Consider the following 24,139-nt stretch of genomic DNA (forward strand, 5'->3'; position numbering starts at 1 on the left):
AATAAGGAGATGTTGATACCTTGGTATTGTAGAACGTAATGACGTATCAATGGCGTACACGCATAGGGCTGTGCCAGTGCAGTGCAAACTTTACGACTCGCGGCCGCGTATACATGCGCGTCGATTCAAAGTCGCGCGCGCTACCGACTATTCCTCTAAACACTTTCGTTTAAACCTATTTTGTACCCTCCAAAATATACGATAAATATTGTGAAAATTATAAATAAACAGTATAAAAATAGTGCCAGTTTATTCAGGAACTTTACGACAAGATTTGCCTATTGTGGATTTTCAGCGTTTCCTGATAAGATTTTGTAATATACAACTGTGGTGAGCGAGTGTTTTATTACCGAACTAAAGCGAAATTGGTATTTATAAAACAATAATTATAAAAATAAAAATGCGACACAACTTACTTCCAATAATATTAATTAATAGGAACATATCAATTTAATAATTTTACAAAGATTCATTTCTTATCTCTGCAAGATATATTATTTTAGGCGTCAGGATGATAATAATAAGAAAGAAAGAATAAGTATCCTTGAAATAGGTACTCATATTTTTTTTTGTAGACAACTTGAACTTTTTTTTGAATGTTTAGATGCGTGTACATGGCAGAATATACCATTGTTCTTAACAAAGCTTCCTTGATTGTCATTCATTTGTTTTCAACTACAATAAAGACCTAAGATTAAATAAAAGATCCTATTTGTTAAATTGATTGAAGTTTTTTTTCTTCTATTGAGTTGTTTAGGTATATGTGTAAGTCACAATGAAGAGTATCTACTTACTTGCCCAATGTTCTTCATGTAAATTAATTAAAAAATAAATTAAGCTCCACTACCTAACCAACATTTAGGTAACTGTGAAAAATAAAATGTGCCATAAAATGAATTTTAGATTTGAAGTTCAGCCTAGGTTACAACAACCAAATAAATATATGAATGCTATGCGTAGTTTACAATTATCAACAAACATAAGAATTCTATGCGAATTAACCTATTCGTAGTTACAATGGCTATAGAGAAATAGATCAAACAAAATTAAAAGACATTCTTATAAAAAAGTAGATTTTTATTATGGGAACTGGAGAACAATTAACAGCATCTGATGCCATTGTTTCTTTCTTAAATAGCGCCGTGTATGAGCTACCTAGTCACTTACAAAGATAAGAGATTTCGTAAATAAACAAGAAACCGTGCGCAATTTCAAGCCTAATAAACTTATGCGTCACTTCATGTTTAGGTATCTACCTAGCTATAATTACAATGTAGGTATTGCAAAAATCTGACACAGTGCGAGTTCGAATCTACGGCCATCGTCTCCCGAGCCTTCTCCCATATATGTTGGGTCGTCTTTCAGTTTAATCGGATGCGGCTGAGTACCAGTGTTTTACAAGGAGCGACTGCCTATCTGACCTCCTCAACCGAGTTACGCGGGCAACTCCCCTTGGTTAGACTGGTGTCAGACTTAATGACTTCGAAATGTTAAATGACAGCCGGGACCTAGTTTAACGTGCCCTCCGAAACATCATTCGTGTCCAAGATATTCTTAGAAAGTAGATAGGTACATAAAAACTTAGAAAAGTTGCATTCGTACTTGCCTGACCTGGAATCGAACTTTACCTTTACCCGCTAAGCCACCACGACTTCGAATCTACGGCATAGCGTCTTAATAATTTCATTTTAAGAGAAGTAGTAGTTATCTAGTTAAAGCTCAATCCTTCTCCGTGTAAGAGGAGGCCTGTGCCCAGCAGTGGGACGATAAAAAGTTTGTAACTTAACTTTAAGAGAAGTAGGCTGTGCCCAGCAGTGGGACCATGTGAGTTAGTAGGTAAATATCTCCAGGATAATAATGTGTTATTTAACCTGTAGCGGTTATAGTTCTCTCAGGCTGTGCCTGAAAATACAGGAAATCGCTAGTTTTACCCTAAATATTGATGTTTGAATACAATGTAATTTTACTATAATATGAGCACCTTGACCAAATGTCTCATCTGGCCTTGCTGCTCGCGATAAGTCAGTTTTGAAAATATGTATTTAAATGTCACGTACAACTGACATACACTTTAATGAAAAGATTTACTAGGTATGTAAGTATGTGGTTGGTGAAAAATAACAGACTTTAAATAGTATCTGTAGTATGTACCTATAGCTACTATGAGGCAAGGAAACTTCTAAATCTTCATTTGTGATTGTTCGTCTATTAACAGAATTGAGCGCACTTATGCATAATATTTTGCATAGTGTGATTATGAATACTTTTAGAGGAATGTGCGGTTTCGACGTACAATTATTATGTCTCCTCTCGTTTTATAGCCCATAGCTCTATTAAAATTACAATTTAGTTTTTTTTTGTTCTACAAATGCCCACTTGAATATCAATTTGCACAATAAAATAATATGAAGGCATATGGAGAGAGCATGATACTTGCTTGATAGAACTCTTCCGCTATTTGTGATGGACTCTTGGCAAGTGGGAAGTCCATTGAATCATCAAATCTTATGTACTGATGATATGCTTACAATCTTTGCTGTAGTCTAAGATTTTAGATGAGCTGAAGATATTTTGTTCATCGTAAATTAGGTAGTGGATCTTATTTACGATTTCAATAAACAATATTTATAATAACAATAGGCAGCTCTGCTGCTGAAATTTTAGTTAAAACCGCGTGTAGGTAAGCGCGTGTACCTACTATAATACGCGTGTTATGTTATATTTTCTACTCCTGCAAGTTGCTCTATTTGTAATTGTTTCTATGGGAAAATTAATATACAAAGTATGTTTATATTTTTTTCTCTATTAGGAATGTACGTAGGCATTTAGGTATGTGTACATACATTGTAAGTATCTACACATAGATATTTTAATCTTAAGATCAAAATATTCGCTGCTCGTTAGTGTCGTGTCGCGGCAGATTAATGCTTACGACACTAGTCGTGAATAGCAAACGTCGTGTCTTCTCTCAGGTTTACCATTCTAATTGTTTACCCATCCAAGGACGACAGTCTCTATGAACATAGATTCTAGATACACCAGCACTGCATCAATTTATAAATTCCGGGCTTAGTTAGTTTAACATATTGATTCAGTTGTCGCTTCACAATTTATTCTGTCACTTAAAGTTGTGTTCACAGACAGAATCACTTAATGAGGGGAAACCTTCAGTAAAGTTTTTCTTTAATTTTAATTAAATTATTGTACTGACATTGTGAACATGCAAAAACTGTATGCACCTTTACCATTCTATAATCGCTTAAACGGAGGTACATACAAGAAAACACCTTTCAGTACCTATACTTAGCTGCAGTTTTTTTATGTTTTACTGACATTGTGAAAACCTGTACCTAAGGATATCATCATTAAAGGCCTCAAAATTAGAAATTCATTGTGTGACAGTCCTGTCTTTATTATTGGCACTGATGTAAAGAGGCAGTTATAAATGGCAGTTTTGGTAAGTTAAAAATTATGAATGGCACGTTCAATAATTATAAGTAGTTCAGTAGTTAAAACTAAGCAATAAAGTGAACAAAAATGAGTAATCAAAAATATGAAATGGATAGTGAATAAATAATCGAGCAGGGAAATAACTAAATGACCTGTAAAAATGACTGAATGACCAGTTACGTGCGGGCAGTAAATCAATCGAAATGTCGGTAAGAAATTTCGTTCTAAGCAATTCTATAAACAATGATGTGGTAAAATAAAATAAATTAAAAATAAAAATAAAACAGTGCTAAATTATTTATGAAAAAAAATGACTTTGCCTTGACTAAAGGAATAAAATGTCATCATCATCCTCCGAGCCTTTTCCCAATCATGTTGGGGTCGGCTTCCAGTCTAACCGGATTCAGCTGAGTACCAGTGCTTTACAAGAAGCGACTGCCTATCTGACCTCCTCAACCTAGTTACCCGGGCAACCCGATACCCCTTGGTTAGACTGGTGTCAGACTTACTGGCTTCTGACTACCCGTAACGACTGCCAAGGATGTTAAATGACAGCCGGGACCTACAGTTTAACGTGCCATCCGAAACACAGTCAATGGTGTCTAAGATATACTTAGAAAGTACATACAAACTTAGAAAAGTTGCATGGTACTTGCCCAACCTGGGATCGAACCCGCACCCTCATGCTTGAGAGGTTGGTCCTTTATCCACTAGGCCACCACGACTAAAGGAATAAAATGTAATTAATATTAATGTAATTTTAATAAAATGGAATAAAATAAAATAAAGTAAATGTAGGTACTAAAGTAATTATACTAATATTTAGAACTGATTGACTGATTGTATATTAAATTAACCGACCGATTCATTCTTTATTGCTATCCATGCTTTACTGTCACTGTGTTAATTAAGAAATTGCTATTAAATAAAATAAAATTTATAAAAAAAATCATCACAATTTATAGGTAGAAATGGCCAAACAACTGCATAACATGTTTTTCAACTGATCATAATAACTGCTCAAAAAATTTGTTATTTTTATTATTTAGGACCAAGTTGGTCCATGTTAACGTAATATCGGCCAATAAGTCAGTGGTTCATTGCACCAGTTAGGCGTATCATGTCGTATGTTGACATTGTCAAACATAACTCTTTTTATCTTTGTTAAAATATTTGTTCAGTATCTGTCTGGTCTTGTTATAAAAGCGGCATATAAACATTACAGTAGCAATTTTAATTTTCTTTACAGTTCCGAAAAAGTTGTTGTAGAAAATATGTTGAGAATAATATAGAGCAATAATATCGGAGTTTGCTGAAGGTACTAAGTAGGTAGATAAAGGTAATTGCTGAATAAGGTCTCCATGTATTCAGTTTTCTCTCTTCGATTCTTCTTCATCAGACCCACCTTCTGAAACAATGCAAGGAGTTAGAGGTTTTAAGAGATTTTATTGCCTACCTATTCTTCATATGTATTGACAGCTTTTTCCCGCGATTTTCTTTAGTGTACATCTGAAAGAGTTTAACTTTTTTCACACGATAAACATTCATTAGTAATTAATTTATGAGTACCCAGGTCATGAACTTATATAATACCTAATGCATTTTTTGGGACTGGAAAATTACTTCCTTTCTTACTGGTAGATCTTCCCTAAAGTATCACCTAAACCTCAGAATCTGTTACTTCAAAATATTTTTGCTAGAATTACGATTTGACTAACACAATCAAAGCTTGAGTCACACATTATATCGCTAAAATAAATCTTTTTAGGTAGGCACATACTCATAATTTTGATTACCAATAAGTAAGTACCTTTTTAGAAACACTAATTAGAGTTCAAACTAATAGATAATTAGTTAATGCTTATTTGACCATCGATTTGACGACAAGTTAAAATAATTCGGTGTGGAAATATAATAAAATAATTAGTGTATGAACATCGGATGGTAAGTTTGTGTCGCCGTCCGTCCATCTGTTGCGTTTATGGGTGCCCATTGCTTATATTTTGTTACGAATGAGCCATTGTACTCAACCATTGTTTGTGAACCGGGCCAACTGTAAGTAACTGTGCTATAACCTACTCCGTGGCAGAAGTGCACATTGATAAATTTGATATCTAAATAGGTATTCATGTCGTAAAATTAAAACATATCTACGTTAGTATTGCAGTTGATCAAATTGTTGGAACCTTTAAAGAATTATAAGAGGTACCTAATAATAAATAAAGTATGTCCTAAGCTAGACTGGATACAAATAATCAGCTATGAATAAAAAAGTGGCTCACAGTCGGTATTGTGCGACTATACAAACAGTGCTGACTTTAGTAATCTTGTTGTGATTCGTATTCAGCCAGTTGAACGTAATGAAAGCATTGTCCACGAATATGTTCACTACCCAAATTGTTATACGACGAATATGTTGTACCCAAGCTGAGAATGCGTCATGCAGCGTAGACCTCTATGTAGGTAGTGTAGGTAAGGTACACTATTAAAAAGTTCCAACTGTAGACTAAATAGGCCTACCATAATTTATTTTAAAAATTAGGTGAGTATATTACCGATCATCATTAAGTAATTATCTTCAATAGGCAAAAATTGTGTTTCTGTCAGGTACAAAGTTCTTTTGAGGGTCAGTCAGAGCAGTCTGCTGGTAGGATCGTCAGTAGATTATTTTGTGACCAAAATAAAACCCTGATTTTTCATTTTTAGTTCCAATGCTAGTTTTCCGATAACACAGTGATTTAGTGCCAAGCAATTTTAATGTAACGATCGTAAATCTATCTCGTTTCCTTTGATAATAGCGAGTAAGTGGGACAATATCCATGATTTTTTATATCGGTGTTGTATTGTTTCAGGAACTTATAGGAATACCCATCTTCCATGCCTCAGGAACATCGGCAATCAAGCATACATGAGGGAGGCTGGGTGACAAGGAAGTTTCCCACCTAGTACCAGAGATCTCGTGTGGTAACACACGGCAAATAATTAGTTGTTCACAAATATAGTCGTAAGCCATAAAAATGCAGTTCATACGTTCCTTTTTCAAGCGAATAACAGATGATCTCAAACAGAAGAAATTAATACCACTGAAGATATTGTTTTTCGTACATGCATCGAGTAAGTGTTCAATTACTTGTATTTAATCTTCCTAGAATTCCTATTAATTACTATATTTTATCCTTTGCTCAATTGACTACAAGTATCGGTTCAATAGATTAAAATTACATAATTTGCATTGTGTCGATATTGTGACGAAATAGACACCTTAAGGCGGTAACAGGATATTTTATTAACGAAATTTGAAACCGCGTTACATGTAAGAATATTGTCGACAGCTCGTTACGAATCAATGATCATTAGACATGCATGATAGATACATTCTAGTGTCTACTTCTTTTTTGCTAAATTAAATACCTGGTTAGTTGACTTAAAGACCAAGGGTATTATTATTTTCTTGAAGACCACGGGCATTTTTAATTCCATATGTTTTTAGCATATACCTACATTTTCCAGTGTTCCTATGTAACAAGTACATTTTTTCAGCTCTGTTCGTGCTGTACCCGTACCTGACGATCCACATGCGTGAACTTGGCATCAATGTGGAGGAGACGGCCATCATGTCTGCAGTCACGCCCGTCGTGTCCATCGTCATGCCTCCGCTAGCCGGCATGCTGGCTGACAAGATCGGAAACTTCAGAGTACGTGTAAAAAAAATATACATATAAATGTCGTGACGCCTTCATACACGGCAGGCCAGCCCCATGGTAAGCTATTCATTAGCTTGTGTTATGGGTGCTAATACAACGGCTATGTCATGATCACACAAATGTCGACCGAACCGGGAATCGAACTCGGGACCTCAGGTTCGGCAAGCGGAATGGTAACCATTGCGCCAAAATATGCCGAGTTCGCCATTAGCGAATATTTACAACTAGTTAACGTGAATTTACTTGAAGTTAAACGTAATCTTTTCACATCTAAGTATGTTGCGGTAGGTTTCCAGTCAAACTGGATGTAGCTCACTGCAAGTGCTATACATGAGGTGACTGCTTAATGCCTATTTGATTTCTTGCGTACCAGTTTGAATATAAAAATCAATGTCACGTTCTTTGTAAAGTTTTAAAAATGTTATCCATGTATCCACGGACTACAGGAGTCCAAAACATAATCTGTCAATTATTCTATCATAAACACTCGTAATACGGTCAATATTTTTTACTATGAAAGGGGAAGACCCTAGAAGTAATAAAGAACATAAAGAAGCCGTAGGCGCAATAAGTATGTCATATTACAAAGTATTGCAGTCTCGAACAACTCATAGCACCCTTCTCTGTGATCTATTAATTTGACACGACTGTCATCGCGTCGTTGTGAAGCGTGGCTGGCGATTATAGCAATATCCGTCGCAGGGAAGGTCCACATTATCCAGTCAACGTGTGCCGATGACGTGCCTATGATAACTACATTAAAACTGTGATGATATTTCAATGTCGTACGAATAGAGAGGGTCAACATTTACTACTGTAGTTAACCAAATTGCTTGTTTACTTTTTGTGTTAGCGAAGAAACCTGCGGAACTTACCTAATGGAAACTGAGTTTGATGAAATATGCCTCGTATATTCCCACGCTTAACAATTGTCACCAGCTCGTTTGGTAATTCATGAAATACAATTAAGTACCAAAATAGAACCTACAAAAACTCGATAAAATTTGGTGCCAACCAGAATTATGTATAATTTAGTGACAATTCATTTTTGGAAACTCAAAACACTTTAATTTATGGTGGTCTAAATTGCAGGAAAGCGTTGTAGTCAAATAGAGTTCGCAATGGAAAAACTAGTCACCTCACTTCCTAAATTAAGTTGTCACTTTTATCCGGCCACCAATTTTGGGCAATTTTGTTAAAAGTGTACCTATTTAGAGGCCCTAATCTGTTTCATTATTTGACGGACTTTGTTGTGTGAACCGTTCCGCTGCTATATAATAAAGTTAATCCACAACGTCCGTAACGCGAATGAAACCAATTCTGGCAACAATAACCTTTACCTTGCATTGTGGAGGCAGTGCGGACAATCGTCGCTGGAAGTATTATATACTCGCACATAACACAGGGTAGCCGGTACAGCGTCTCCACATCCTGTGGAAGCGACTGACACCCGCTTTGTTACATATTGACGAATTTGCGGACGCCCGCATTAATTGATTACAACCTGTATTATGGATTCTGGGTAAAGTACTGGTACTCAATAATTGAAGTGAGGCACAGTCAGCAAAATTCATGGACCATCCTCAAAGCAATACACAAAAAATATACATACATCGCGCTTTGAGATTAATATTACATTCGTCTAAGCTAAAGTAGATAAATGGTTCTAGCTTTTGAAGGAAGCAAAGACACATTTCTATTTATTGTATGCAGAGAAACTTTTTGAGCAAATATCACTCGTGGTTATGTAATTCTCACAGAGACATAATACCTACGTAATGCAATATCCGTATGCTTGCGAAGATATCAATGAATAGACGCAGATTAGGTACCTTCATAAAAGGAACACTGCGCGTTAGTCTCAACTAAATGGTTTCCTGACCAAAACTACAGGTTCTATTGACGACGCGACGTCAGTGCATAATTAATCATGTCATTATTTTTTCTGCGACTAGCATACCTTTGTCTTATGTTGCTAAACCTTCTCTTCATCGTGGGAACTTAATTATATAGATCTTATTGTCGTCATGTACTTGTGCATACAATGATAACTGGGTGCGTGCCCAGTGTTCCGCTTGCGAGCGTGCCCTCGAACGTCTCCATTCTCGGATGACATTTGAATTGTGGACTACAATTGCATCTAAAATCGACTATTTGACGTAGTTCTAGTGATCATGGCTCATAAGTACCACATCCTGTTTATCAACCAATATAACCACTGATTGTCATTTGCGTTTCTACATTACCGCGTTTATTAACAATGGTTAACTGTTGCGAAATTATAGCGCTAAATAGTGACTCGACAACTATGAATGGCTTGACTAGATTCTTGCTTTCATAACAGATTTTGCATATGCTATTCACCATTTGTCGCATTGCATTGTCATAATATTATTGTATTAATTCATACTCATTACTCGTGTACTATTCTACTTAAATTACTTACTACAATACTTGAGCATTGCTACGAATGCCTGCACAAAAATAATAAATACTTACAAAGAACTTGCTAGAAAAGTTTAAATATTACAATAATCAAGAAATCTTCGATATGTTTCGTTTATTTACTTACGTTATATGTAAACAGAAATGTAAATAATACAGGGAAGAACTGTAAAGACATCAATTAGCGAGAATATACCGTATTTCTCGTAATGTTGGAGTCTATGTAGCTTATGATAATGAAGGCACACATTGCATGGCGTACTGCATAAGTGCATATTATGTGCGCTATACAACTTGCTAATTCACCGTCATTACATGTATTGAACAAAACAATAATTCTCAGATATGTGCAATTATTGTTTTGTAGCGAACCACTAGCAGTTTGATTAACTTGAACAAAAACAAAGAGTGTTGTTGCAGCTATCGACTTGTTCATAACGTAATTAGTCATTCAAATTCCTTGTACTTTATCGGATAGGTACTATTGGAATATCCAAGAATAAGAAGAATATCCTTAGGAAACAAATTCTTGTTTAGGTAAAAATACTACGATTTCAATTTTGACCATTCTACTTTTGAGATGCAAGCAATAAAAAAATTACATTTGCCATGCACTTAAAAACTACGTTGTGTGTTAAATAATGCGAATAATTATTTTTATTTTGTCGTAGCTTTTGCTAGCGCTGTCATCGGCACTAGGAGGTGCGTCAGCGCTGCTGCTGCTGGCAGTCCCCGTGGGCCGCATCACCGTCACCTTCCCTCCCGCTGTGGAGCTCCTCGCCACCTGCGAAGACTCCGCCATGCGCATCGGACTTATGAAGGAGTACCCCTGTCTACCACTCCATCCTTACTCTTATGACATCAACTTGACGTGAGTTTACTTACATACACATATCATAAAAAATAGATTGTTGTAAATAGGAACAATTACATAAGTATGTTTTTTCCAGGGTCCTCTCATGCGGTTTTGTTTGTGATTTGCCAGAAGACTTGTCAATAGAAGAAACAAACGCGCTAATACACACTAATTCCTACGACATACACTTGCAGTCGACTATTGACTCGCAGCGGCTCGTGTATCGTCACACCGTGATGGCACAGCTAGCACAAACAATGATACCGAAGAAAGATCAGAGCACATCTCGCATACTCACAAACGACCCTTTCTTTAACACGACGATATCTAAAGTTTCCGATCACACAATCTTTTTCCCAGCACCAAAGTTGTATCAAATAGAGTGCAGTCAAGATGCAAGCAATGAAACTTGCTTGTTCGGGAAAGATGACATTTTCAATGAAACTGAAGATCATCTCGATGAAGCAGTATTGCGTATGAGGATATCTCACGATGTACAAACTGCACCACTTGACATTAGGAACTATTGGGTGAAGGCAGTTTCTTCAGAGTACAATTTTACTAAAGATGAAGATTATGATGGCATCGATAGTGTTACATGCAGCGACAACTTTGTAAGTAACAACACAACTTGAAATGGTGTTAATTTTATTTTCTAGGTACCTACGACATAACGTTAGGCTTGAAACATTTTGTTTCCTACAACATTTATTAGAATTGATATGTTGAATTAGTTACTTAAAAACAATATAGCAGTCAATTGTTCGCCAGGGTCAGGACGGAGGAGTCAGAGTGCAGGCAGGGTCGCGAAAATTGTCCGGATGTCGCGCCGCGTGCGCTGCGTCCACGCCGCGCAAGAATCTCTGCGACAACACGCAGCAGCAAATAGAACTGGACCCAACATTCACCTTCTGGGCCTACCTCGCTGTAAGTAATGTGACCTTACAGTTATCAAGATCATCAGACTGCATTGTTTAGGCGATTTATGAAGGCGAGGATGAAGTCATGAAGCAAAATGACGTTAAAGGATCATGATTATCTCATTTATGTACTTCGTAACAGACGAAATTTGTAGTGAGCACGTGGACCTCTAACGTAAACTCATGCAGATTGAGCGGATCCGCTGATGGAAAGATTGCCGTCTAATCGTCGCTAACTGGGTAATGGCGAACTTGATACGGTGAGTGGCGACCCGACCCATTGCTCGCGTTCCCATTCCGTCTGCCAGTCTACCGGCTGCGCCTAGCAAACACTGCCTCTGGATACACCCAGTTTTTATCACTGATTTCTATAAAGGCGAAAGAAAAATGCAATTACGACGATTTTACTGATTAATGATCGCTTATTATATAAGTGTAGAAATCTATAGTTCGGCCATTCAGAGAATGCGTTCCTGACACGTCGCGATTGAACTGACGACGTAATAACATTCATTGATTATTGATATAATAATGTTGTTTTAATGCTCCTCAATTGTTAAAACGGTAAACAACCAGCAAAAATATTTTTATCGTAACTGCAACGCCATTGCAAAGTTACGTCGTCAGTTCAATCGCGACGTGTCAGGAACGCATTCTCTGAATGGCCGAACTATAGTCAGACTTGTAAGTTTAGGTAGCTACCTTGTAGGACTTGAATAAGTGGCGTATGTTGCATAGAGCATTAGATTGAAATCTAGTGTTTGAAGTTCGGTATGATAGTGACACAACTTTCAGCTTCGTGAAATAGATATGACGTTTTAATTAACTTGATCATGGATGGATAACGAACTTTGTTTATTACCTAACTAATTTGCATTTTGCTTTAGATTTCTATGATATTGGATTTGTCGCTTCGATATTTAACACATTACATGTGTTGTATACTAAAAAATACCTTGATTATATTTGTAAACATTTAAAATCTTCTTCCGAATACCAATTGCGCAATAAATGCATTTAGAAGGTAGGCCACTGGATCTGTAACATTGATATTTTCGCTAAACTTGTTTACAGGCTAGTTAACCTTTTAAAAATGCATTACATGTAGTATATCCGTATGCAAATATTGCAATTTATTAATTTTACAAAATTACGTAGGATGTTCGTGATTCTAAGGATAATCTTTAGACCATAAATAGTGATGATTATCTATAGAAGGCTTATTGCTTTTTCTATAAATGCAGGTAGAAATTAATTAGCGCTTCGCAGATTTCCGAGCTTAGACATACACGACCTCACTTAATCTCTGTTTCGCAATGGCAGCAACTTGCGGCCTTGTCCTCAATGTGTGAGAGCTTAGTTACCCACACCACGTACGGCACACACGCAAATGATATGTGTACCTACTTGTAGAGAGTTATTGTTCTATAGCCGGCACATTTATAGAGTCAAAGGTTCTTATACTTTTTTTGCCTTTGACCGCAATGTAGCAAAATAAATATGTAAATTTTAATGTTTTTATCAACACCACGTTTGTTTTTTTTGAATGTCCGGGTCTTGCGGTTTTAATAAGACGCTTTTCAGCAAAAAGCTGGTTTTCACTCATCTCAAAATTTTCAATTTTGTTTACCTGTTAAGTACAGAGTATCTTCGATCAGTTAAGTGCATCTTCAGCATGATTAAGCTGACAAAACGATCAAATCTGTTAGAGCAATTAATGAGCCTGCATGAATTGATACTTAACAATGCATGAGTACTACTTTTAAGTAGGTAATTATGGCCGGCGTGCTCTTGACAGTAAACTCTACTTGCCGGTTCATTAATATTTTTACTTCGTCCAATACTAGAGAAGACGAAACTCCAATTTGTACTAGATAGAAAACTTATGCGGAACTTAGTCGAACTAATACGGGTAAATGATGGATGGAACATAGTTATTGTCACTTGATTTGACAATAACAAAGAACAAGAAATATACATACCTACACACACACACACACACACACACATTCAGAACATAACACCTATGCGATTTTTTGCATGAAATATAGTTATTTTATAAACAATGTTAATTAATTTATTCCTTTATGAGTTTTCTATTGTTTCATCCTGATGATATTATAAGGACAAGATTGACGTCAGGGCTACAGGTGATCAACTTGTCGATGGTATTGTGAGACATAAAAGCGTATCGAATGCGATATATCAATTCGTGCAGCTATACAAAGCCTGCAAGAACCCATTTGCTGTTTTGAATGGCTTTCAAGTGCGACCGATATTATGCTCCATGAAAAGACTTATAATAAATACAAAATTTTATTTTCAGTCGCTACTTTATTTAATCCTGCTCTAAAACGTAATTTTCCAAGTGTCTGAACAATAGGTTTTCTATTGTTTTGTTTTGTTTTTAGTTACTTATCAGATCAATGAACCTTACATTGTGTGAAGCACTTTAGTCTAGCTGATGTTTGATTGTTCCAAAAAATTAAAACGTAAATGTTTTTTCCAAGGTGCGAGTGTTCATTGGTATTATCGGCGGGACAGCATTCGCCATGTTTGAGGGCGCCGTGATCGCCATCGTGAGGGAACAGAAGGCAGACTATGGGCTGCAGCGAGTGTACGGCAGCATTGGAGGAATGATCTCCTCACCCCTGTCTGGGCTGCTCATAGACTACGCCAGCAGAGGGAAAGGGTACACAGACTTCAGGTAATAATCTACGTACATTACTTAAATTGCTTTTTTCTTGAAAGCTTGCGTAATTGAGTTCAAGGTAGTAAATGTAACCCGATAACATAATACTTATAATTAACACCTTCAGTTTAATACTTTAATTAAGCGCAGTTATATCATAAAATTGTAACATAAGCCAAGAGTCAGACGCAAGCTGTGCAATGGTTTGACTGAAAGCATAATATTTAAATATAATATTGGCTTTGAGAGTGGCGTTTAAAACAAGAAACAAAATTTGATGCGATATGCAATGAATCATTGGGTACGCCATTTTAATTGTCCGTTATCCAATATTGGTGTCACATGCTTTGTTTACCTAACATTTAAATGTTAAGGTTTCTACGAGGTCTTCGTATTCCGCCTTCGCATAAAATCTATGTTGTATTGTTGGATTGCAAAATGTTGACGGGGTCAGCGGGTAGGCAGACGATCTGACGAACCATGACCGCCGTATGTGAAGTAGGCCTGTTATAACATTGATTGAATCACAATCAGAATGACGATACGTACTTTTGTTGCCATAGTTTTAAGACTAGATATAATTTTAATATCAGTAGGGGTAAGAGATCATAGCTCAACAAGCGCAATTGCAGTAGCTGTAAAAAGTTTGACCTTCCACTTAAAGCTTCGTCATAGGTGTTCACTAGGTGTTGCACAGACGAGAATTTCTCGCTCCTTTGTTTTAGCAATAGGCTCTAGAAACTTAGATTGCAAAAGGAGTTTTAAAATCTTTGTTGTTTCGAGAAAGTCTAGTTAAAGTCATGTTTCAGCAGATATTGCACGGATATGAAAATCTGATTTTCTATCTCTATGTATTCTGATTTTTGTATGTTTCTCTAAGCGTGTGCTTTTTATGTCCATGATAAACACAGACATGTACAAAGCAAGTACAATTGTACAGCCTTGGTTTTTGCAGACGAACGTTTGATGTTATATTTTATTCAAAGTTTGGTTTTACCTAAATGAAGAGATCTTTGCCCATTCCTTGCCTTTACAAAGGAATACGGAGATAATGGATGTTTTCAATAATGGTATTGAATCATCCAAGACAGCTGCTGTTGTGTAGCTATGAATGAATTTTTGGAAAATGAAAATGGAAAATATTTTGAAATTGGCTGTTTTAACTTCATTCAATGTTGTGAAAAACTTAATGAATAATCAAGAGTAATACCGATGATATTATGAATGATCACAATTCTGCAGACACTCACAAAGCTATTTTGCTTATAATATGTTTGCTAGAAATACTAATTTAGATTACTAGAAATATTTGCAAAATATTTGCTAGAAATATTAATTTAGATTACAATTTAGTTTATTTTAAGTTACACATGTTATGTAAATAATTATTGACTAGTGTAAATAAGTAACCTCCTTCTACATAATACTTCTGTACGAAACCATTGAAATATTGCAATGACATATGAATATATATTTGTAAATTTAGAATACAATATTTTCGTAAATATAATGTTTCTAGGACGGACTAAAGTCATCGATCTTAACAACATTGTATAGAGTAGGTATGTTATTCGATTACGCGTACAGATTTCTTCGGTGGTAATAGATACGCGCGCCGTGGTCGCGGTTATTATTGTAATTACAGACAAACATACAGACATATGTTACGTAACGAGTCGGGGATTACGCAGTTTCTAGTTCGTCAAATCTTTGCCATCAATCAGTTATTTAATACATTAGATATTATTACGTTACATGCCAGATTGTCACAAACGTGCAAACATGGTCATTACGTAAAATTGCAGCATTTTAATGTTTTTCGGGTTTTTCACAAAAAAGTGATAAAAAATGTTCATGTCATTTTAGCATCAAAATTATACGTATTTTAAAGCCATTAAGCTCTTCGGTTGTCGTATAAAACGTTGTGAAACTATTATTATAATGACGAATTCTGAATTTCAGGCCAGCGTTCTACCTGTACGCGGTGCTGAAAGTGGCTTCTGGTGCTCTCATGCTGAGCATAGACCTGGAGTTCAAGCAGCCGGCGCAGAACCTTCTCGAAGATGTCATATCCGTGTTCAGGAACGTGGAAATTGTCGCACTTTTCATTGCGTGCTTCATAATGGGTAAGATTTTTTTGCTACAACCGTACATTATATTAATTGTGCATTGTATCACTGAGAAAGAAACAAGATTAGATAACTACAAAATAGTATGAGGAATTTTATTATGAAACTATTTGTATGATTTGCTCATGTAATTCTTGAGTGGATGTATCCAGTTTCAAGTTGATGTCCATGCTTAAGTATCCGTCTAGAATACCTAGCATGTTAAGCATCAAGGTGCTTGTCGAGGCTCAGAGCGATTACATCGATATTTGGCATGCATACATATAAACTTCACAACTTCTGTGGATCACGTACCTAATAGATCACGAGATGCGAGCGCTGGCTCTATATCTATATAATTTGCATAATAATAAATATGTCTTTATCATTTTGCAAATAAAGTCGTCTGAGCCTTTTATGACTATTAGCTATTTTAATGATGAAGCAATTGCAGAAACAGATAAGTTATTACCTTTTAGGTTATAGGTTTAGGCGCATATCTAAGTTATAGTTTCTATTAATACTCAGACCTTGAACTTTATTCTGCATATTTTAGCTGTTCGAATTCGGCTAGGCATCGAGAAAAAAACTTACAGTCTCAATTTTTGATGTCGAATAACTTTAACAACTATAGATTTCTGTAGGTACTTCCTCATGGCAAGATATTGGGCACTTATAACAATGCTCATTTCTTCTGATGATGAAAGTATAATAACAGAACCCTATATTGTAACATTTCAGGTACCGCATGGGGCTACATAGAGAGCTTCTTATTCTGGCTACTCCAAGACCTGGGTGCGTCACGCTCCCTCATGGGCATCACTATAACAGTGGGCGGTATCGCTGGTCTGCCACTCCTCGTGCTGTCGGGACCCATCATCAGGAGACTGGGCCATGCCAACGTTCTTTTCATCGGGTTTATATTCTACGCGATTAGATTACTCGGTAAGTAACAGTTCAGTTGAAGGAAAAGTGAAAAGCTTTGGGGCACTTAACTACAAAGTTTTGTAATGGCGTCGAATTACATACCTATATGAATTGAAATACTATTGAGAAAAAACTATGGAAATGTCAAAGGGAAGCATTGATCATTATCAAAATGCTGCAAAACTCATATGTACCAACATATGTAGCAATCAAATAAACCTAATTACCGATTTTAAGCTCAGGTTGCGTTAAAATGTCACAATTAGGCTAATTGGAGTATTAGGTACTATGTATTTTGGTTGATTAATTAATCAGTTAATTAAACTAATGGGTTGTGTCAAATTATGGCTCAACGCTGTCACATTCATTTATCGATGTAATGTAAACCTCACAATTCAGGCTTTAGCAATTTTTTTCTTGAAATGTGAATTCTCTAATCAGTGGCGGAGATCTGAGTCATATATCATGGATAATTAGAATTATTTCCCAAGTGATTGAACGTTAGGCTTAACCATTGAACTTAGGCTTAATCAGCGACTCGTTCAGTGACTTTGTAAGCTGCAAGTCCACTTTCACCGTTTAGATTCCTTTCCCATTCGCTGATTTCCCTTTTGTTTCTAACTTTCCTTAAAGCAAGTTATTCAGATGCTTATCTTTATGCATAATTATACTGTTTATACGAAAGGGCTCTCTTTAAATGTACTCAGAGTTAGGTAAATAAAACTGAGACTCTTTATCGTTTAAATCAACATCTTTTAGGGCTAGTGCTTGTTGATCTAATAAATCCAATATCGAAAATGCAATTAGTGAAAAGCAAACTTTACTATCTTTTACTAAAAATAGTGTTGTTGCGTTGTCCTAAACTTCACTTATGACAGTTTAACAAAACACTCTTCAGTAATCAAGAATCCCTCAAAGGTTTTCTTTATTTCTTAACTCCTGTTCATTTCCAGGTTACTCCCTGATCTACAACCCCTGGCTGTGCCTGGTGTTCGAGGCTTTGGAGTCTGTGACGTCATCGCTGTCATTCACAGCCGCCGTCACGTATGCTGCACGTTTGTCTTCCACTACCACTGACACCTCTGTGCAAGGATTACTGGGAGGCATTTACTATGGAGTTGGTACGTTATGCATTTTTACTTTAATATAAAAAGTTAGCTGGTTACTGCTAGGGAACAGTATTTTTCAGAATGGTTTTATGGAGATTTCATATTGGTTGTACTAAAAATAATGTGTTTAGGGCAAATACAGAAAATGCTTGATCTCACTAGCCCTACACTTTTGTGTCGAAAATATTAAAGAATAGAAGTCAAGGAGCCTACTTCAATGCTTCTGCTAAAAATATAAAGTACCGGGACATATCACATTAAATGAGTAGGATGTATGCTAATGTACTCGTAGGTATAATTACGAATGCAAACAATAGCATTCCTGTATCCTGTGGTTGACCTTCATTTAGCTTTCTTAACAATAAAAGAAATCATAGGATTATCTTTAATTGTTTTACCATCAATAATAGTTTCTATGTCTAATTTGTTATCATTTGCTTTATAGGCAAAGGAGCTGGAAGTCTTATCGGTGGTTACCTCATGAAGTTCTTCGGTACAAGACCGACGTACCAGATATTTGCTGGTGCTACATTCATCACCGGCTGCATTTATTATCTATTCAATACATTTTACTTGCGGAAGAGGGCAGTGGTCTACGACGACGACTTTTGTAAGAAGAAACAAACGCCTGCTGACATTGAAGGCAATGAACCTAATAAGGATAGTGACAAAGCTGTACTGTCAATAGATGTCGCTAGTAAAATAGAAGCTAAACAAGAGAACTCCGTTGTGGACAAAGTTAAGGAACCTGATTCAAGTCGGACGAAGTTAGTGAGCGACAGTGCAGATGGCGGTAGCGACTCCGGAGTTGATAACCCCACGTACAACGAGACAGAGGCACCCGAAGCTAGGAAAGAAGAAAGTAAAGCACCCGCTGTGTGATAAGCATCTACAAATTAGTTATGTAAAACGTACTGTAGGAATAATTTAATATTGTTACGACAAATGTAAGCAATAATAAGTATAATAATAATTTTAAGCCGAATTTAGTAGACCTACAGATTTTATGACCATAACATATTCTGAATGAATATTTTCTTCAACTTGTGATCGATCACAACTTACATTAACCATTACACCTACTGACTTAATGATTTCAGAAATGAATGTGTACTTTGAAAGGTCTCCCAATGTATTTTTATCATCTGCCTCATTTTTTTTGGAATGGCTGGACTGAACTGACTTTATCTCTGAATCTGTAATTTCGAAGCCAAGGATATTGTTAAAAATAAGTTAAAATAAATAAGTATTAAGTTATGACAGTACCTACATTTTTATTTGTAACCATGTCAAGTTTTGCGCAATTTATTGTGTTCCTATTGTTAAGTACCAGAGCAGTGAGCTATACAAATTGATGAATAAACTATGATAGATTAATAATATTTATTAATTAAAGTTTGTTATGGTAAGCTTATGATTTTCTTTTATCTCTCTTATCTCTTTCGTTCATAGAGGAGTTAGTCAAGAAATGCCCGAATTATTTTATCCACCAAAGCCGAGGAAACACCCAATATAATTTCGTTAGTTGTACATCTTGTCCAGTCAGCAATATCTAATGAGTGGAGAAATTCTGTTGGTTGCTCCATTCTGTGCTTCTTTTCTTTGGCGAAGTCCTGGCTTTAAGATTCAGGTCAATAAGACATGTTTTCTTAGCGAAAAGCTCCGCTGTCCAAAAACAATCTTTTGAGTAAACATGCCGGCGGCGTCTAGACAGGAAAATTCTTTATGAAGTATTCGATGTTTGAAATGAATGAAAATATTTTTCTACTGGACTTGAAAAATATGATCTTTGAAAAGTAATGCAAAAGATTAAAAAATATGTAGGTATAAGAAATAATAAGCTTTTAGCAGGCATAAGTCCTCAGGTGTTATCTATTGATTCATAATAATTGATAAATCTATACTTTAAGCTATTAAAACGACTATCCACTGAATTCAAGTGTCATGACGATATTCAGTTCAAATCAGTTTCACTATTTTGATAGTGAAAACAGAAATTCGTTGTCGAGCAATTATAAAGAGTAAGAGTAAGAGAGTAGTCTTTGATGGAATGACATAACAAATGTTTTAGATACTGTTTGGATGTAAACATGCAGGCAGATAAATGACAAGTTTTCAGGACTCTCAATGAAAAACTAGAGGAATTACCTGAAAAATCTATACAGTATTATCTTATTAGATGATTGAATGGAATGTAGAAAACTTTCCACTTAAGGTGCTCTAAATATTTTGAACAAATATGTGACACTTTCTAGGCTTGTTCGGGAGCGACATTGCTTATCGCGCTAATAGTGTAAATTATTGTAACTCGGGTTTGGGTCATCTGAATCGTGCTTCTACCGTTCTACATATTGGAGTACCGCTAAAAATTATCGCAGTTTTACACCCAACGCATCTGTACCGAGCATGTGTATTTGAAAATATTTAGCCATACCCATCATTTTCTAGTCAGTTGTCGTGTGGAGCACTCGCGTAACTCAGTGTACCAAATGTACCTTGTATTATTCTAAAATGAATCAAATAGTAATACTAGTTGTTTTGTTAAATTGTTTTCACGTTCATCATGTTTATACCGCGAATCTACCTGGACCATTAGTGTACGTTGTAACTCCATCGCCGCGACCGCCACAGATAGACATGGGAAGATCAGCGCCGTTCTATTACCACAAGTGGATGAACCGGATGGACACGCCACAGAACACGACGCCGGCCACAACCACTACAACGAAGATTAAAACGCCAGACCTGATATTTGCTGAGTTTGAATCGAACAACAACAACATGAAATCCATACGGAAACTGTTAGAAAAGGAGAAATTTAAACCCAAGACGACTACAACGACCACGACTACGACTACTTCATCGAGACCCATTTATGTACCTGACGAAGAAACGAATGATGATTCAAACTACGGTTTACCAGTGCCGTCAACAGAGAAGCCAGTGAAAACTGATATGACTGATTACTTTGCTCTGTACAACAACTTGTATAACTCGGGACCAGTGTATGTGCCGCCAGCTCCATCATCTAGTACACCAGCACCTCCAACAACGACTACACTAGCTACAACCACAACATCGCAAGCAGCGATGAACCACGTAGAAAATATATGGCACATCATTGACAACGAGAAACATGATCAATATTCCGGCACATGGGAAGAAGAACCAATCAGTTCAGAACAAAACAATAATAATGATAACAAAGAAAATACAGAAAATACTGATGCTGAGCCCAACGAAGAAAAGACTGAAAATGATGCAGGCCTCGATGATAACTTTGCATTACCAGGGTAAGCGTCTCATACTATACTATGTAAATATTTATTATCAGTTACCTAAGTGTAGAGGTTAAATTGGAATTTATTTTGTTTGCAGATTTGGCACTAATCCCGGTAATGGAGCGGAAAACGAATCCCGAGCAATTCGCACAGAACCCAATATCCGCTTTCCTTATATTGACTTAAAGCCTTTCCAAATGAAAAATATGAAGAAATCACAATTCAATTCCTTTTCTAATGGCAAAAAAGGTAACAATATGTTCAACTTGGACAGTTTTACTGAAATTAAAAATCCAGTTAGGGGAGAAGTTCAGGAACCTGCAGTTCCAGTACGTCAACCTATAGATCGTTACAACCCTGCTCAGCCATATTTGCCTCAACCACCGACTTACGGTCAGAAACCAAGCAAGCCAGCCGCAGGACCCCCACCACTTTCTGCTCCACCCTCTCGTCCTATAAATACTGTCGCAAGCCTGGTGCCCCCGCCACCTCCTCCCGCTCCGAAAGTAACTGCAGATGATTTCCCGGCACCAACCAGTTATGAGTCGTTTCCTCCATATGCACCTGCTCCTGCACCAGCGCCTGTTTCTTCGTACCAGCCACCTACAGATTCTGGTCCTGCTGCTGATAACGATGGGCCCCCATCAGACGTAGGGTACCGCTATAAGCCACCCTCAGCTCCTTCACCACCAGCTCCAGTTTTTGTGCCTACGATTGCTCCGCCCAGCAAGCCATTTATGAGCTATTCATATGATAAGCCCCCGATGGTCCAAGACGATGACGACGATAGCCCACCGGCAATGAACACAGACAGTAAGCCCGACTTCCAAGGCTACCACTACAGTAAACCAGCGCCTCCATCCGCTCCAGCACCACCAGATCACGCACCCAGCTACGGTCACCATGACGCACCGCCTCCATCATATCAACCTGAATCTGACTATCCCGATCTTATTTTCGATAAACCTCACATGGGAGATACAAAAGGTGGTGATTCTATGAAAGGTAATGACATGGGAATGATGGCACCGCCTCCTCCGCCTGCTGACCTCAAGCCTGACCACGGACCCCCAATGGACGATCATGGTTTTCCTCACGACTTCCCGGGAGATTTCAAGTTCCATCACGACTTTGACGAGCATGATCACGATCACCATCATTACCACCACCCTACAACTACGACCACCACTGAGATGCCTCGTGTCAACAGATACAGTTACTATTACTTAGGGAAGAAGCTTTACTACTTACCTTTGTACTTTAGTGTATACTTCATTGTTTACGTAGGAGCTCTCATCATCAAAGCCGTGTTACGTCATAAGATTACGTACCCCAACAGTTGGAGACCGAACCAAACCACGGCAGGATTCTTCTCCAAGAGGTCAATCGAATCACATCTTTCTAATGAAAATCTTCATGAGATTACAGGTAGAGTCACGCGAGCTATCGCAACAGCCGCTGAAAAATACGTTAGTGAAAAGGTCAAATCAAATTAGACATTGTTTAAATAAATCTTATAATAAGTTACAATTAGTATAGGATAATAATTGTTGTGAACTGGACACGTTTAATAGTTACGATCATACATAGTTGCGTCTTGTTTGAACGTAGTTCATTATTACAACAAAAATATATTTAAATAATTTAAGATTGAAAATAAAACAATTGGAAATGTTAATGAAGCCTTTTCATTCTATCCAAATACATATGTGATTAAAGGAAACAATTTCTTAGGAAAATATATAAAAAGTAGTTTGTTACTTTAATATATTATTTCTCCGGATTTGCATGAAACATTCTATGCAGAGAGACCCTCTTCTTGCAGCATAAAGTAATTGAAACCGGCTGAGTGATCCCTAGTTGTAAAACAATGCAGGTCGTTTATTTTTGGTGTATTTTTGGGTGCTGTTTGTTAAGTATACGATTTTTTTTCAATTTAATCATTCAAATAAGATGTTTCTATTTGTTTTTGTTCATCCTACTAGCGAATCCAACTTTTCTGTAGCATTTAATTAATTATTTTATTAGAGCCATAAATGACATAAACATGCGTAGCTTGCATTTATTGAAATTCCGATTGCCAATCCGGTTTGGGGAAATCATTTTTACTCTTATGTCTCAGATAATAAGATCAGAAAGTTTGAAAGTGAAATAAAAACACTCTCATTTCTATTATTTATTTCATATCTACATGATGGACTTAACATTATCAATGTATGACGGTAATATGTTTAGTTGTTTACCCATTACACTCCATAAGGAGTTACGTAAATAGTAGTAGGTTAGTAATTCCCAACAAGAGACATTTTGATCTTAGCTCTAGATAAAAACCGATCGATGAGCGAAGTAGGCAGGTAATAAAAGTAACATCGTAACTGTAAACAAATGTTACAAACTACGTAAGTGCCCATAACTTTTGCCATTAGTTGCCATAACAACTGAAAGACATCAAGGAGGTTTAAGTACATATTTTCAAAGAAGACGACCACTGAACGAAAGTATTGCAATAAACGTTGTGCCTATAGCAAGTACACAAAAAGTAGTAAAGTACAGGTCAAAAAGTCAAGATGCAGTGAAATTATTAGATGTAAGAGAAAGTTACAAATACTGACGAAAACCACAACCTAGTATAATTTTGTCACTTCAG

General features: G+C 36.6%; 2 protein-coding genes across 2 annotated transcripts; both read left to right on the forward strand.

Annotated features, from left to right (window-relative positions):
* Positions 1-65: 65 nt before the first annotated feature.
* On the forward strand, positions 66-19,620 carry LOC124632877. Its single transcript, XM_047167856.1, has 11 exons — positions 66-330; positions 6,303-6,564; positions 6,991-7,145; positions 10,271-10,470; positions 10,550-11,069; positions 11,227-11,382; positions 13,886-14,082; positions 16,030-16,193; positions 16,917-17,120; positions 18,056-18,223; positions 18,657-19,620. The coding sequence occupies exons 2-11, from the start codon at positions 6,468-6,470 to the stop codon at positions 19,091-19,093; spliced, it is 2,298 nt and encodes a 765-aa protein (XP_047023812.1). The 5' UTR covers positions 66-330; positions 6,303-6,467; the 3' UTR covers positions 19,094-19,620.
* A 1,102-nt stretch (positions 19,621-20,722) lies between these two features.
* LOC124646335 (leucine-rich repeat extensin-like protein 5) lies at positions 20,723-22,988 on the forward strand. The gene is made up of 2 exons (XM_047186462.1): positions 20,723-21,504; positions 21,590-22,988. The coding sequence occupies exons 1-2, from the start codon at positions 20,723-20,725 to the stop codon at positions 22,986-22,988; spliced, it is 2,181 nt and encodes a 726-aa protein (XP_047042418.1).
* The last annotated feature ends 1,151 nt before the right edge of the window (positions 22,989-24,139 follow it).

This window comes from Helicoverpa zea, chromosome 1, assembly GCF_022581195.2.
Source record: "Helicoverpa zea isolate HzStark_Cry1AcR chromosome 1, ilHelZeax1.1, whole genome shotgun sequence".
Taxonomy (NCBI): Eukaryota; Metazoa; Arthropoda; class Insecta; order Lepidoptera; family Noctuidae; genus Helicoverpa; species Helicoverpa zea.

What these genes read in the sequence shown, in the direction of transcription:
- LOC124632877 (XM_047167856.1), top strand. Translation starts at nt 6,468, where the DNA reads ATGCAGTTCATACGTTCCTTTTTCAAGCGAATAACAGATGATCTCAAA. An exon ending in CATTGCGTGCTTCATAATGG is followed by an intron (nt 16,194 to 16,916) that starts GTAAGATTTTTT and finishes GTAACATTTCAG; the next exon opens with GTACCGCATGGGGCTACATA. An exon ending in AGGCATTTACTATGGAGTTG is followed by an intron (nt 18,224 to 18,656) that starts GTACGTTATGCA and finishes TTTGCTTTATAG; the next exon opens with GCAAAGGAGCTGGAAGTCTT.
- LOC124646335 (XM_047186462.1), top strand. Translation starts at nt 20,723, where the DNA reads ATGAATCAAATAGTAATACTAGTTGTTTTGTTAAATTGTTTTCACGTT. An exon ending in GATAACTTTGCATTACCAGG is followed by an intron (nt 21,505 to 21,589) that starts GTAAGCGTCTCA and finishes TTTTGTTTGCAG; the next exon opens with ATTTGGCACTAATCCCGGTA.